This window comes from Cucumis sativus, chromosome 3, assembly GCF_000004075.3.
Source record: "Cucumis sativus cultivar 9930 chromosome 3, Cucumber_9930_V3, whole genome shotgun sequence".
In the NCBI taxonomy this organism is placed as follows: domain Eukaryota; kingdom Viridiplantae; phylum Streptophyta; class Magnoliopsida; order Cucurbitales; family Cucurbitaceae; genus Cucumis; species Cucumis sativus.
Window position 1 is genome coordinate 33,565,516 of NC_026657.2, and position 13,487 is coordinate 33,579,002.

General features: G+C 35.3%; 3 protein-coding genes across 5 annotated transcripts; 2 read left to right on the forward strand and 1 right to left on the reverse strand.

Annotated features, from left to right (window-relative positions):
• Positions 1-493: 493 nt before the first annotated feature.
• Positions 494-2,977, forward strand: LOC101211148 (probable mitochondrial saccharopine dehydrogenase-like oxidoreductase At5g39410). Its single transcript, XM_004136637.3, has 2 exons — positions 494-1,242; positions 2,079-2,977. Exons 1-2 carry the CDS (start codon positions 592-594, stop codon positions 2,754-2,756), a joined length of 1,329 nt encoding a protein of 442 aa, XP_004136685.1. The 5' UTR covers positions 494-591; the 3' UTR covers positions 2,757-2,977.
• A 703-nt stretch (positions 2,978-3,680) lies between these two features.
• Positions 3,681-6,638, forward strand: LOC101218911. 2 transcript variants are annotated; one of them, XM_011653917.2, is made up of 6 exons: positions 3,681-4,016; positions 4,138-4,597; positions 5,294-5,432; positions 5,520-5,581; positions 5,900-6,038; positions 6,203-6,638. In XM_011653917.2, the coding sequence occupies exons 1-6, from the start codon at positions 3,746-3,748 to the stop codon at positions 6,347-6,349; spliced, it is 1,218 nt and encodes a 405-aa protein (XP_011652219.1). In that variant the 5' UTR covers positions 3,681-3,745; the 3' UTR covers positions 6,350-6,638. The 2 variants fall into 2 exon arrangements, with proteins under 2 accessions (XP_011652219.1, XP_004136796.2); XM_004136748.3 differs by having other exon boundaries at positions 3,692-4,016; positions 4,114-4,597.
• A 1,260-nt stretch (positions 6,639-7,898) lies between these two features.
• LOC101210899 (ruvB-like protein 1) lies at positions 7,899-13,372 on the reverse strand. Of its 2 annotated transcripts, none has more exons than XM_011653918.2 (13): positions 13,102-13,372; positions 12,590-12,721; positions 12,110-12,298; positions 11,863-11,994; positions 11,603-11,752; positions 11,288-11,443; positions 10,490-10,624; positions 9,677-9,742; positions 9,489-9,595; positions 9,026-9,125; positions 8,844-8,935; positions 8,437-8,506; positions 7,899-8,310 (listed from the first exon to the last, which is right to left on the reverse strand). In XM_011653918.2, the coding sequence occupies exons 2-13, from the start codon at positions 12,677-12,679 to the stop codon at positions 8,221-8,223; spliced, it is 1,377 nt and encodes a 458-aa protein (XP_011652220.1). In that variant the 5' UTR covers positions 12,680-12,721; positions 13,102-13,372; the 3' UTR covers positions 7,899-8,220. The 2 variants fall into 2 exon arrangements, with proteins under 2 accessions (XP_011652220.1, XP_004136684.1); XM_004136636.3 differs by having other exon boundaries at positions 13,072-13,371.
• Positions 13,373-13,487: the final 115 nt, after the last annotated feature.

Here is a 13,487-nt window from a genome sequence, read left to right on the forward strand (position 1 = left end):
TTTAATATAATTTCTAAAATTTAAGTTTTCTAAAAAAAATATATATATTTTTCAACAAATTTATTTTTGTTTAAACTCATTTTTGTAAGACTTGTTTTAAATACACCTCAAAATCTAATTTGTGGGCTTTCAAACACTTTTTCTTTTAATAACTTAACTTTTAAATTAAACATTTTAAAAATAATTCAAATACACCTTCAAATTACATCAATTTATTCTCTTACATACAATTTACTAATTAGATTTTTAAAATGTTAGTTTTAAAAATTAATAAAATAAATTATTTATAAGTACAACAAAATTTTATTATCTATTTCGGATGTATACACGTGTAAATGTATAACTATCTCTTGATTAGATAAATAAGAATAATTAATAATTTATTTAAATAAATATTAATATTTTATTATATTTGCAAAGATAGATTAACTAAAATTCCTAATAGTGTAATTTCGGTTAAAGCATAAATGTAAGCAGTCTAATAACTAATTAATGATAGCAACAAACCAAGAAGAAATTGGAATTTTGTGTTCTTATAGAAATTCCATTTCTGAGTCCACCGCCTTCAAATTCAGATCCTTACCTTCATCAATGGAAGGTACCCCTTACGATCTCATCATTCTAGGCGCCACTGGCTTCACGGGCAAGTACGTTGTTCGAGAAGCTCTCAGATTCCTCAACCCTTCTTCTCCTCTCAAATCTTTCGCTCTTGCCGGTCGAAACCTCACCAAGTTGACCCAGACCCTCCAATGGGCAGCTCATCCCCACTCCCCGCCGCCGATTCCTCTCCTTATCGCCGATATCGCCGACCCACAATCCATTCACCGGCTTTGTACCCAAACCAAGCTCATTCTCAACTGCGTCGGACCCTTTCGCCGCTACGGCGAGCCGGTGGTTGCGGCGTGCGTGGAGACAGGGTGTGATTACTTGGATATATGTGGAGAGCCTGAGTTCATGGAGAAAATGGAAGCTAATTATCATGAGAGGGCGGTTCAGAGTGGGGCTTTGGTGGTTTCTGCTTGCGGGTTTGATTCGGTTCCTGCTGAATTGGGTTTGATGTTCAATTCGAGGCAGTGGGTTGGGCAAACGGCGCCGAATCGGATTGAAGCGTATTTGAGCTTGGAATCGAGCAAGAAAATAGTTGGGAACTTTGGGACTTTTGAATCGGCTGTTTTGGGTGTTGCTAATGCTGATCAGTTGTTGAAATTGAGGCGTTCGAGGCCTAGAAAACCTCGGCCTAAGGTGAGGAAGTTCCTTCAATTTTACATTACTGAATGCTTCAGTATGAATAGTTTTGAGAAGCCATTTCTAACAATTGTTACTCTACATATCTTTTGTGAGACTTTTTGATTGTGCTTCAAACTATAAGAGTTGCTAGATGGAGTCTATAGCATCATATATTGGCAGCTTAATTTGAATGTGTCATGCCTCAGGTTACTAGTGTTTGTCATAATTTTTTCAGGTGATTCTGAATAACAACTAAAAGGTATGCTCAACCCACTCCATGATGATAGATGATTTAGGCTTATGTTAAGAATTCAAAGATCAAACAAAGCAAGTAAATGTAAAGAGTAAAGAAATCGACAAAGAGATTTATATGGTTCCCGCCGTGTATTAGCTAGGGCCATGTTCATGGGTAGAGGGAGAGGGTTATTATTAGAGTTACAATACTAGATTATAGAATTTAGATGTACCTCTAAAGTCGGAAAGTTAATATAGTGCACCCATTCAAATCCTAAGGCTAAAATTGTAAATAACAGAAATTCGAATACAACCTAGTTTAGTTCATGAACAAATTGTGTTTATTTGGTCTCTGCACTTTAAAAGATGTCTAATATGTTCCTAATCCTAAATTATTAATTATGTGTTGAATAAGTTTTTAACGTCCAATTTTCTTTCCCATTGCTTTGTGTTGAACTTTATTAGTAACGTTATGCATAAATTTACAATATGTTTGGCAGCTTTGACTGTCTGTCGTTGGGAAGCCTTTGTAATTTGTGATCATTTTTTTAATCAAAACCTTCAAGATTGATCGTCCTCAGTCCTCACTCTGTGTTGTAAATTTTCTTGTCACTTAGATCCCTGGTCCTCCTCCTCCTAAAGGACCAACTATTGAACACAAGAAGGAAATAGGCCTTTGGTCTGTAAGATTACCTTCAGCTGATTCCACTGTTGTTCGAAGAACACTCTCTACTCTAGTCGAAAACCCACAAGGTCTTCCTGGTGTTAACGAGAGCGCTTACGAAATCGAACAGAGGAAGACATTTTGGTCATCGGTAAAGCCAGCTCACTTTGGAGTAAAAATTGGCACAAAGTCATTGATTGGCATTCTTCGAATCATCGCAGTTGGTATGTTCATAGGGCTGTTGGGTAAAACTTCACTCGGAAGGTGGCTTCTCTTGACGTTCCCTTCGGTTTTCAGTCTTGGGTGGTTCCGAAAGAAGGGTCCCTCAGAAGAAGAGGTAAATAGTGCCTCATTCAAAATGTGGTTTGTTGGTCACGGTTTTAGAAGCAGCAACAATGAGGCAAATGTGGAACCCGAAATGGAAATTGTAACGAGAGTGATGGGGCCCGAGATTGGGTATCTAACGACCCCTATAATCCTTGTTCAATGTGCTTTGATTGTTCTAAGCAGACGTGAGGCTCTGCCAAAAGGAGGAGTTCTAACTCCAGGTATTGTGTTTGGACCAACTGATCTCCAACAAAGACTCCAAGAGAATGGCATATCTTTTGATGTCATTTCAAAGAATGCTTAGTTAGGGATGTGTCAACTGGCAATAATTAGTTTGTTGGTTAAAAGTATAGTCTGATGTTTGTTTTTGGTGGATTATAGTTATATGTTTGTTTCATTTTTAATTTGTTGCCCTCCTAATAACTTAGGGTTAACACATATTAACTTCTATTTTTGCTTCATTTTTCAGTATGTTTATTTTTCTGTTATTTTAATGTATTGTTTCTTAGAAAAGAAAAAAACTAATCGTCCAACATCTAAGCATACAGTCATTCTTTGTTTCAAGTTATACAAAGTACGGCTTTAGACACTCTGCCTGTGAAAAAGAAAGTGATTAGCTCTAGTTCTTCCCATTTTAGCTTTTTGTCATTTTTCAAAATTAAACTCTAAAATATGCTATAAATCAATTTTTCTTTAATATTATATCTTCTAATATTTGAACAATTGATCTTCTAAACTACTTTCTCTTAATCTATTTTAAACTATTGATTGATTCAAATACTTAAGTTGATGAGTGAAAACAAATTTAGTATTATGTCCAACGATATCATCGAACGGTGAACAAGTAAATTCGAAGTACTATAAGATGTAACAAAGTGAGATCGGTTCAATATCAAAATTTAACCTAAAAATCACTTAAAGCTAAAACTAAGCTTGTAATGACCTAAAACATAAATGCATGTTGAAACCTCAATAGCAAAGCATACGTGTCTTTTGCTAAATATGTACAAGTAAAACTTAAACCGTTAATTTACTCTCCAATCTATTCAAATGTCTCGAGTTTAGGAGATAGAGTGTTTTTTAGGCAAAAAAAAGAAGCTAGAAATGATGATTCCGTGCAATGTCAGTGGTATTATGTGAGTTTTTCCAAGTGAGTGAGAACGAAAAGATGAAGAAGTAAGGGAGAGCAACAAAAGAAGAAGTAATATTAAATTTTGGTCAAAACCTATACTTTTAAGAAAAGTTATATCAGTCATCTGCCTGTTGCAAATATGGTAAAATTAGTAATATGAGATGGAATTGTGTTATTTCCTTGTGGTTGGTACCCCTAAAAAAAGATCTTTCTTGTTAGTTCTTAGTAGCTGCTGGGTTGGTTTCTTCTTACCTCTGTCTGAACCGTTGAACCTCTTTCAACGCACATCCATGGCGTCCTGCAGAATCGTATCCCGTTCTTCTCTTTTTCTGCTCCAAAGCTGCAGTCCCCGAAGAACTCAACGGATTTTCTCTTCTGTTTTTCTCCCTTCTCTACACCTTCCCTCCTTCTCTCTGTTCTTCACTAACAGATGTACTGTCTTCTCTCTTTCCCTCTCTTGGAGCCCTATCTTTACATTTCTTTTTATTAGTCTCTTCTTTACTTTATTTCTCTTTTTATTGCTACATAGTCTCAAGAAGCAACCCTAACGCAGTTTCTACAAGATGTTTCGCTTCAATTTCCGCCGCAACATCGCCACTAGAAGTAGAAGATATTGTGGCTGACGTAGAACCACCGGAGGTTCGTACACAAGACACGGTGGAGCACCTGCTCACGCATTCCAATGACGTTGCTAGGTTGATGAAGATGGAACGGAGGTCGGTTGAGTTAGATGGAGCTGAATATCCACATAAAGGGCGGTGGTTTCCGTATCTGGATAAGTATAGCTGTGGAAGTTCTTGGTTGAATAGTGGTGAGATTTTGGAGGCCTTGGATTCTCTCATATTGGACTCGAGGAAAGAGCGGTTCAAGAACGTGGTGCGGAATAGAAGCTACTCCGTTTGTTTGGTGGTGGAGGGATTGACAGATTTCGGTAACGTCTCGGCGGCGTTTCGATCTGCTGATGCGCTTGGATTTCAGTCGGTTCATGTGGTCTCTTGCGACGCTTCCAAAAGGTGCAACAACCATGGAGGTGAAATTGTTTTCGAATGCATTTGTTTTTTTTTTTTAATTTCTTTCGGGAAAATTGTTTGATTCTGGAATTTGGAAGCTGGTTTGTTTTCAATGTGATGGTGTGGAATTTCATTACTGTTCTTGTGCTTTTACTTTGTTGTTCAATGGACCATTTGAATTCAATCAATTAGTCGAATGCCCTTGCTGGTTAATATGGTTAGAAGGTTAAACCGATCAAATACGTTTGATTTTGATTGGTAATTTTTAAATACGGATGACAATGTGACACAGATTGAGCAATGGAATTCCTGCAAATGTGCATCTCTTGTATATATTGTATCTTTATATGCACATAACCATTGAAAACTTTATACCAAATGTCGATTTTAATGTATTATTTTTCATTGCACAACGTTTATTTTCCATGTGAAAGTATATGTTCATATGTTTTTTCTTCCTTCATTTGCCATCTTTATCTCGCCATTTCATAACATTAAGTCATATTTGTCTTGGGCATGAAACCTTTTCCAGTGCTTGTATTCTCATGCTTACCCTGAATGAGATCATGCTTTGATAAATTAGGGTGCAACATGAGTTCGTTCAGCTTACTAAGAATGGCAAAAATTCCCATTGCTTACATTTTCTTTGTGAATATTTTCTCGTATTTCTTCATCCGACATCATTGCTATTCAATTCAGGTACAGAGAGAATCGTCATGTTAGCATGGGAGCAGAGAAATGGTTGGACATTGAACTTTGGAACTCTACCCCAGAATGTTTTAAAATTCTGAAATCCCGGGGTTATAGAATAGTCTCTACTCATCTAGGAGCGAATGCGGTATTGATTGATTTTGTAAGCCCTTCTTTCACATTAGAAATTTTGTAAGCTTGTCCTGACAGCTGAATTGCGATTGTCCTGTTGTAGGTTTCTGTCTATGATATGGATTGGTCGTGTCCAACTGCAATTGTGGTGGGGAATGAAAGTAGGTAATTATCTTCTTGCTCCAGTAATATGGAGTGTGATCAAGTTCAAAGCAATTAGTTACGGGATGATTGCAATAGCTGTTTTCTCTATGTTATTCGATGAACATTTTTGAATCACTGCAAGTTGGGAGATAATAGATATCAGTAAAATTTAGGAAATCATAACTGAATACACGCTTAAAAGTAGCAACATTTTTTTGAAATTGACAATTATCTCATGCTTCAGTTAGCAAGTTTCGACGCATGAATGATGTCGGAGTCTGGAGAAACTATACTTGTAGCTATGTTGATTTCTGAGGTTAAGATTTCTTCCTTTTTTAGGGGAATAAGTAATGAAGCCCTGGAGCTATCAGATTTGCATTGCAGTATTCCTATGAATGGCATGGTAGATTCCTTCAACGTTTCAGTTGCTGCTGGCATCCTCATGCACCATGCTGTTTGCAATCGGACTTCTCGGCTGGTAACTATAAAAAACCATGTTTGAATACTCTTGGATTCATCAGGCCATAAGGGTTTGGATAGCTCAATAAGGGAGAATTCTCATCGTCTCTCTCAGAGCTGGAATTCGAAAATGCTTCTATCATAGAATTGATGGATTATGATGTTCTTTATCAAACCTTTCAGGGCTGTCATGGAGATCTTACATCAGAAGAAAGACAAATTCTACTGGCGGAGTTCTCTCTTAGGCATAGCAAGAGTGCAATCAGCATTGCGAACGAGTTGGCAAAGCGGAAGGGTTCCGCAATCTCTAGTACGGAGGTATTGCTGTAGAATGCCAAAAGTTTTGGGCATTTGATGTGTTGGAAATGTTTACGAGAAGCAGAAACACAGGGAATCTCTTTCAAAGTTTACACTAAAACGGGGCTCCGGGAATTTGCAATGAATTCGAAAGCAGTTTGTAAAGGCTGCGTTCTATCCCAAAAACTTCTACATCAACTCATATGCCTCTGTATAATGTTATTGTAGTTCTCCATTTGACTTGGAGAAACGTTACCTTCGGCTTCAATTGGTAATTTTTTTAAAAAAGAATTTAGCTTATAAATACTATTTTTACCTTCAACTTTCTTTCTTTATTATTTATATATTTTACTAATTGTTTAAAAAACCAAACCAAAATTTGAAAACTAAAAACATAACTTTTGCTTTTGTTTTTGAAATTTGACAAATAATTCAACTAATTGATTTTCAAAACAAAGAAACAAAATGGTTACCAAACCAACTCTTAGTTGTTTGGAATCCTTTTTTTTTTCCAATGATATTATCTACCTTTTCCATCAAGAGAGAATTGGGAATCAATATCTAAATGGGATAAAAACATTCACATAAACTTTGTGGTTGGAAATTTTTGTCGAATTGGGAATCAATATCTAAATGGGATAAAAACATTCACATAAACTTTGTGGTTGGAAATTTTTGTCTCTATAATTTTAATTTTAATTAAAATTCAATTTTTTTTATTAAGTAAGTGCACGTCAATACCATTAAGTATTAAGTTAGAGTAAGTAATTAAACTTACTTTAGTTAACTTTAAAATTTTAAAAAGACTAAAACCTCCGTTGTTATTCTTTTGAAAGATGATCTTTTTAATCTCTATTTGTAAAATTCTTAACACAAATTTTATACCCAACGAACACTTTTTAATATTTTAAGAAATTTAGTGAATGACAATGTCTAATGGGAATTTTTATTAAAAGAAAGGAAATGAAAATAAAGCTTAAAAAATTAGCAAAATCTTGGCAATAATTTTCTAGACAATTATCTCTAAAAAAAGCATTAGTTCTATTGGAATAATTACTAATAAAATAAATTAGTGTCCACTAAATAATAATTAATAGATGGGTGTATATCTCATTAACAGATGAGAGATGAGATAGAATCTAATGTATTAAATCGTTAAAAAAATGTTGTAGTCCAAGGTATAATTTACTGATGCATAACTAAGATAAATATGATCATAGAGAGTGTAAATCAATCATAATAAGCCACAATCATAAACATTGACTTACTTTTGGCTCATCATCATTGTTTAGTATCATTAATCCTATTCATTCTCACTCCTTAATTCACCTAAATGGATACAATGATCTTTTTTTTTCTTCACTAGTGAACGTCCACACATTTCAGCTAGTCTCATAACGCAATCATCTGAACTTTCCTACATTTGTTTGAAACAAAAAAGGGAGAAAAAATATATATATGTTATTAACTCACCTTTATGTTCCATTGACCAAATAGATCGTATTAATTACTAACTCTAATCTTTTGAGTTTGTTAGGTTAGGTCGATAGAGTTGTGAAATGAAAATGCTGACAAACAAAACTAAACATGAACCCAAATTTTCATTTCAGGTGGTAAGATTGAAGTTTGTACAATATCAAATCAAATATGAGAGAATGTGCATCTACATTCAACACTGCATAATGTTTACTCTCACTATAGACATAAAACTACCAAGTAATCCATACATCTTTCATTGTCAAAATTTTACAACTAAGATTAGCGGATCACAAAAATTTACCACTGAATAATCCTTCTCCCTCTCTTTTCCATCTTTAATGTTGTGAGATAAAGAAATTTACCTCTTGGGATTAAAAATCTCTCGGTGGGAAATGGTTAAAAATGGAGTAGCACTTGGAAACAAATCAAGAAATGTATTTTTCTTGCTGCTCTTGAAGAAGCCTAGCCGAAGACTTGGCATCCAGATAAAGAGCGCAAACTTCTTCGAGATCTCCCTGTGGATGAGAAGCAATCAAAACTTAAAGAGTCTATAAGCAGAGCTCACTTTAACGCGTCAACCCAAACATGGATGGATGTCACATACAACTAAGGTTCGAGAATCTGTCGAACTTTATACATACCTTGCATATGCTGTCTCGACCGTTCATTTTCGCCACAACACTAGCAGGCGATAGCAATTGAACAGCATGTCTACAGCACAACCAAAAGATTTCAGCCTTATTATGGTTATATGTTCACAACTGATTTTGGAATTATCTTTGAGCACTTTTGTGATGCTCAAAATTGCTTACGTCCCACTCAAATTCATTACTTTTAGTAGTTCATAAATGCCTCTAGGGGGAAAAAACAAAAACAATCAAATCAAATCAAGAGTTGTAGAAAACTTTTAACCTATGTGAACTTCATGGAAGCACTTACAAGAGCTATAACTAAACACTTTTCACTAAAATGCTTATAATCAAATTACCTCTATTAAAACTACTTATTCTAAAAGCATTCCAAACACAAAAATCTAACGTTATGGTACCTTAACGATGTTTTTTGGCCCATCTCCCCAAGGAAAGCTAAACTTTCTTCATCTACAACCAACTCTTCCACCTGTGCCCGAATGGCTAATATCTTCACAAAGCATCAGATAGCTTCGTTAGTGGTTTGGCACCTTCATATACAGCATAAGATTTAAACTTCCACAAAAGAATGCAAATTGACCTGAATCATCTCAGCAGGGCCATATGTTTGAGTTCGGATGATCACCAATCGGTCCAACAAGTCAACAGGTATTCCATGAGGACTATTCATATCAGTCCCTCTGAATAAAAGAAAGAAAAGAGCATTTATTCAGCAATAATTTTTTACGGGTGAAAATATGTCATGTTTCATTTAAGATAGCAGCTGCATCAATTTCAACTTGGTGAAAGATGGCGTCTCTTTTAAGTCTCCAACTTCGTTTTATATTATTTGTTCTAAAATAAATGATTTCAGATCATTATTCAAGTAGGTTTTAGCAATGATGAAAATTTACAGAAGTAAACTATAAATAATTAGGAAAAAAATCAACCACCGACAAGTTGAATATGAAACCCATGTATAGATGGAGTAAATGTCCATAGCATGATAAAGGTGCAAGAATGAACAACTTGAAAGACGATCAACTAGAGTAAGAACTTCCTACCGCACATTGCAGATTCCTCTGTTTGTTGCAAATATCACTATTGGGGAGAGTGAGCTCTCTAAAGCTCGATTTAAGTACGAAAAGCACTCCATATCCAGCATATGCACCTGCAAGTTTTACTTACCTCATAAACAAGCTAAAGATTTTGAGTACAGAGAATGTTAAAAGAGCTTAAAAGGAGAAATAACCTCATCAATGAATAGAACTCCCGGGACTAGCTCTGCTATACCTTCATCAATATATCGATTAACCACCTGTCATTTAAATAAACCCCAAACAATTATAATAATATTTCTTGTGTTAAAAAATTCCTTACTGAAATAGAATAAACCCTCCAGTACTCTAGTGCTTTTTTCTTAAAGGCCACTTTTGTTGAGAAAAAATGAAGCATAGAAAAAGTAAACCATCCAGTACTATTGAAAATATCAATGAAATTTATAATGGTCTTGTTAGTGTGTTCTCGCACAGAATATATGAAACACGGCAACAATACAGTTCTTAGGTTAGTTTTATTTTTTACAATTTACCTTCTTAGGTTAGTTTTAAGATCATGAAAAACAAAAATAAATGAAAACAATTAAGAACTCTGGGGCGTGTGCTCTTTTGTGGGATATTTGAGGGGAGATGAACGATCGGGTGTTTCGTGGTAGTAAAAGGGATCATAGTGCGGTTTGATCTTTGATTATATTTCATGTTTCCTTTTGAGCTTCGATTTCGAAGATCTTTTGTAATTATTCAATTGGTAACATTCTTCTCAGTTGGTTTCTTTTAGTTAGGGTGTTTTTGTGGGCTGGTTTTTTTTTGTATATGAGGTTTCGGGTTTTTTTGTATGTATGCCCTTGTATTTTTTCATTTTATTTCTTAATGAAAGTTGTTTTTCTCATAAAAAACAATTAAGAACTCACATTCCCAATCAAATATGACAATACTATCCACAATTCAGGAAATCACCAAGAATGTATGCAACTCAAAAGAAAACCCTTTCATACAGAAAGAGATACCTTATTTATTTCTTGCCGCAACTTGTCTGTGATTTCCGTTTTCCTCGGCTTCATCATCTGACCCATTAAAGATAGTATATCCTGTCCACCTTGAGGCCGTGCATTGGCAGCATCTAGATCATGTAGAGTCACATCCTGTCAGATACAAAAAGAAATTAATACAATAAATAAATACAAGGACTGTAGTGTAAGCTGTATCTCAATAAATGCAAAAGGTTTCCAGAATAATGGAACAAAAACGTAGGCAACAATATTGTTTTCAAATCAGAAAGCAGACTCAAAGTATTAAAAGTCTACAGATCCTCAAATTTCAGAATGGTAAGCCGGAAAAATTCAAAATGATTCTGCCATTAAAATCACTTGTATGAGACAGGCTAGGCTCAGACTCTTAATGAAGCTAAGCATTCTAGTGCATAAGCTTCTTGCAGCTTAGTACAAGTTAAAGTAGCGTGAGACAATTAAGGGCATATGTACAAAGTCAAAAGAATATCATCAAACATAAGATTCTCATAACAAGACATAACTAACCAACAGAAAACAGTTTACAGTCAACCTGTATAGGACAAAGTTTTGATACAAAAACCCATATTCTACGTGTTTTAAATATGCAAGCTGGTATGCTACAACTTAATAGTTCTCAAAAATATGATAATAATAACTTAAGTAAGAACGCAAAATTTTTATCAAAGAAAGCATACATATTTCTCTTAAGCTAGCAAACTAAAAATTTAGAACTGCATAAACTTATGAGATATTGAGGAAATGGAACACAAAAAGGGTACTTCACAGGGAGACAACCTGGACGATTTCTTTCCTTTTATGAACCTCCCCTTTAGGAAGTGGAACATATTCTTCAGCTTCAAGATCAAACTCCGTAGCAAAAGCATCACTTCTGCCCACCCTTTTTACAGCTCCACTATTTGCTTCTATATATATAACATCACCAACAGCTACCTGCAGAATGCACACATTCACTCCCACCATTTACAATATAATCAAACCTGAAAATTACTTTGCTTGAAGATGATTTATTATAGCCAAGATTGGTCATTAGTAAGATGGAAAAAGAAAAGTTGGAAGATTTTAAAGAAATAATAAGTTAGAAAATGTCACCTTCTCTTTAATCAAAGCATCATAGATAGTCGGATCCAATTTTAGTTGCTTTGTTCCTTTAATAGTCTTCAAACCAATAATAACATGGCTTATGCTTTTCCCATAGCCACCAGTCACGCTCTCTGTTTCTTCTGGTGAAAGTTCAGTCACCTGGTAAAGATATATCACATCAACACCACTACAAAATGAAAATGTTTGTAGTAGCTATCCACAATATTTAGAGATTCATATGCAGTTGGCAGTTGGCAGTAGGCACTAACCTCACCCTCATAGACCTCTTTATTTTCCTTGATCCGTAAACCAATAGATCGTCGGAAATTTTCCATCAAAACCTCCGTTTTCTTCACTTCAGATGAGTATACTTCAGACCCAACCATTGGACAAAAGGGCACCTGTCCATGATCATAAGTAAGAACATTTTCTAAACAAAAGGCTGCTAACCTTATAAGCCAACAATGAAATAATTCTTGGTGACTTTCTTGGAGTGAGGAGAGGAATTAGAAGAACCTTGCTTCCTAGCTCCTGTGAAATTCCAAGTGCAAGCGCAGTCTTTCCAGTACCAGGAGGTCCAGCTAGAAGAAGTGCTCGGCCTGCCATTTTCTTCTGTCGTATCATATCGACAACTAGCCCTGCGGCTTCTCTGGCTTCTGATTGACCCACAAAACCGGAAGCCAGTGGCATCGCCTTTCCAGAGGCCTAGGATAGAATATTTTAAGATAGAGTTAGAGAGAAGATTTGAAGCACGGAGAAGGTGGTAACAAACAAGCTTACTCCAAAAGATAATAAAGCACAGAAGGAATGTCAGAAGGCAAACTTTATTATAAAAGACGAGGAAAGTTGATACCAAAATTTCAAAGAAAGTATATGCAGTATCGTACATACGCTAAATCATGGAGGGGGGAAACTAATTTTTTTTATGGATTTCAAAGTTCGTTTAGACCAAATAACAATGGTCATTTACACCAGAACAAAGTAAGAGCAAGATACCTCAAGACCAAGGCCTTTAATGTGAGTGTGAGTGGCTACCCGTTGCTTCTTAGAGGTTGATTGTACCTCTTCTATCTTCACCTTGTCCATCTTGGTTTACAAGGATTCACTGATGCTCAAAATCCAAAGTGCCTGAAAATGAGGATGTTTTATATCTAAGATTACCATGTCGACAATAAAAAAAATGGTAAAGATGGTTGACAAGAGCTGGTAAGTTTTCTTTTTTACTTCCTTCATCTTCTTAAACTCGTTTTTCTTTTAATTTAGTACTTCTTGGGATTCCTTCTAATTTATTGATTCAAATTTTTTTCTATTCGTGAGGTATCCATTTTTAGTTTTATGGTTTCATCTACATTGGGTTATGAAGAATTCAAAGAAAAAAAAAAAAAAACTTCTCTTGACTTCCTTCTTTGAGGGTGAACGGAATTGATCAACGTGAATCGAAAAACAAAACAAAAAATAATAAAAATAAAAATAAAAACCTTAGGGTTCTGAAAAATGAGCGGTCTCACCAATGGCGCGAGTAAGGAGCTGAACCACAGTTTCTGTTTCTGAGGAGAAGAAAAAGAACAAGGGAGATAAGTAGCTATGCTTCCTCAGATAGACGAGAGAATGTGAGAGGAAGCGGCTAGGAGTTCTTCGTAAGGGTGAGGCTACGACGGAGAAGATGGGAGGGCCACGACCGGGGGGAGCGTGAGTGACAGTGAAATAGGGTTTTAGAAGAAAGGAGAAACCTGCTGAGCTGAGTGCTTCTACTCAGGAGACGAAAATATGAAATAAAAAAATAAAAAGGGAGGAGAGAATGCGTTTTTCTTTAAATATACTAGTGTTTCCAATAATAGCATTAAAAAATTACCTTATTACAATACATTTATTAAATTATAAAATAACTAATTAA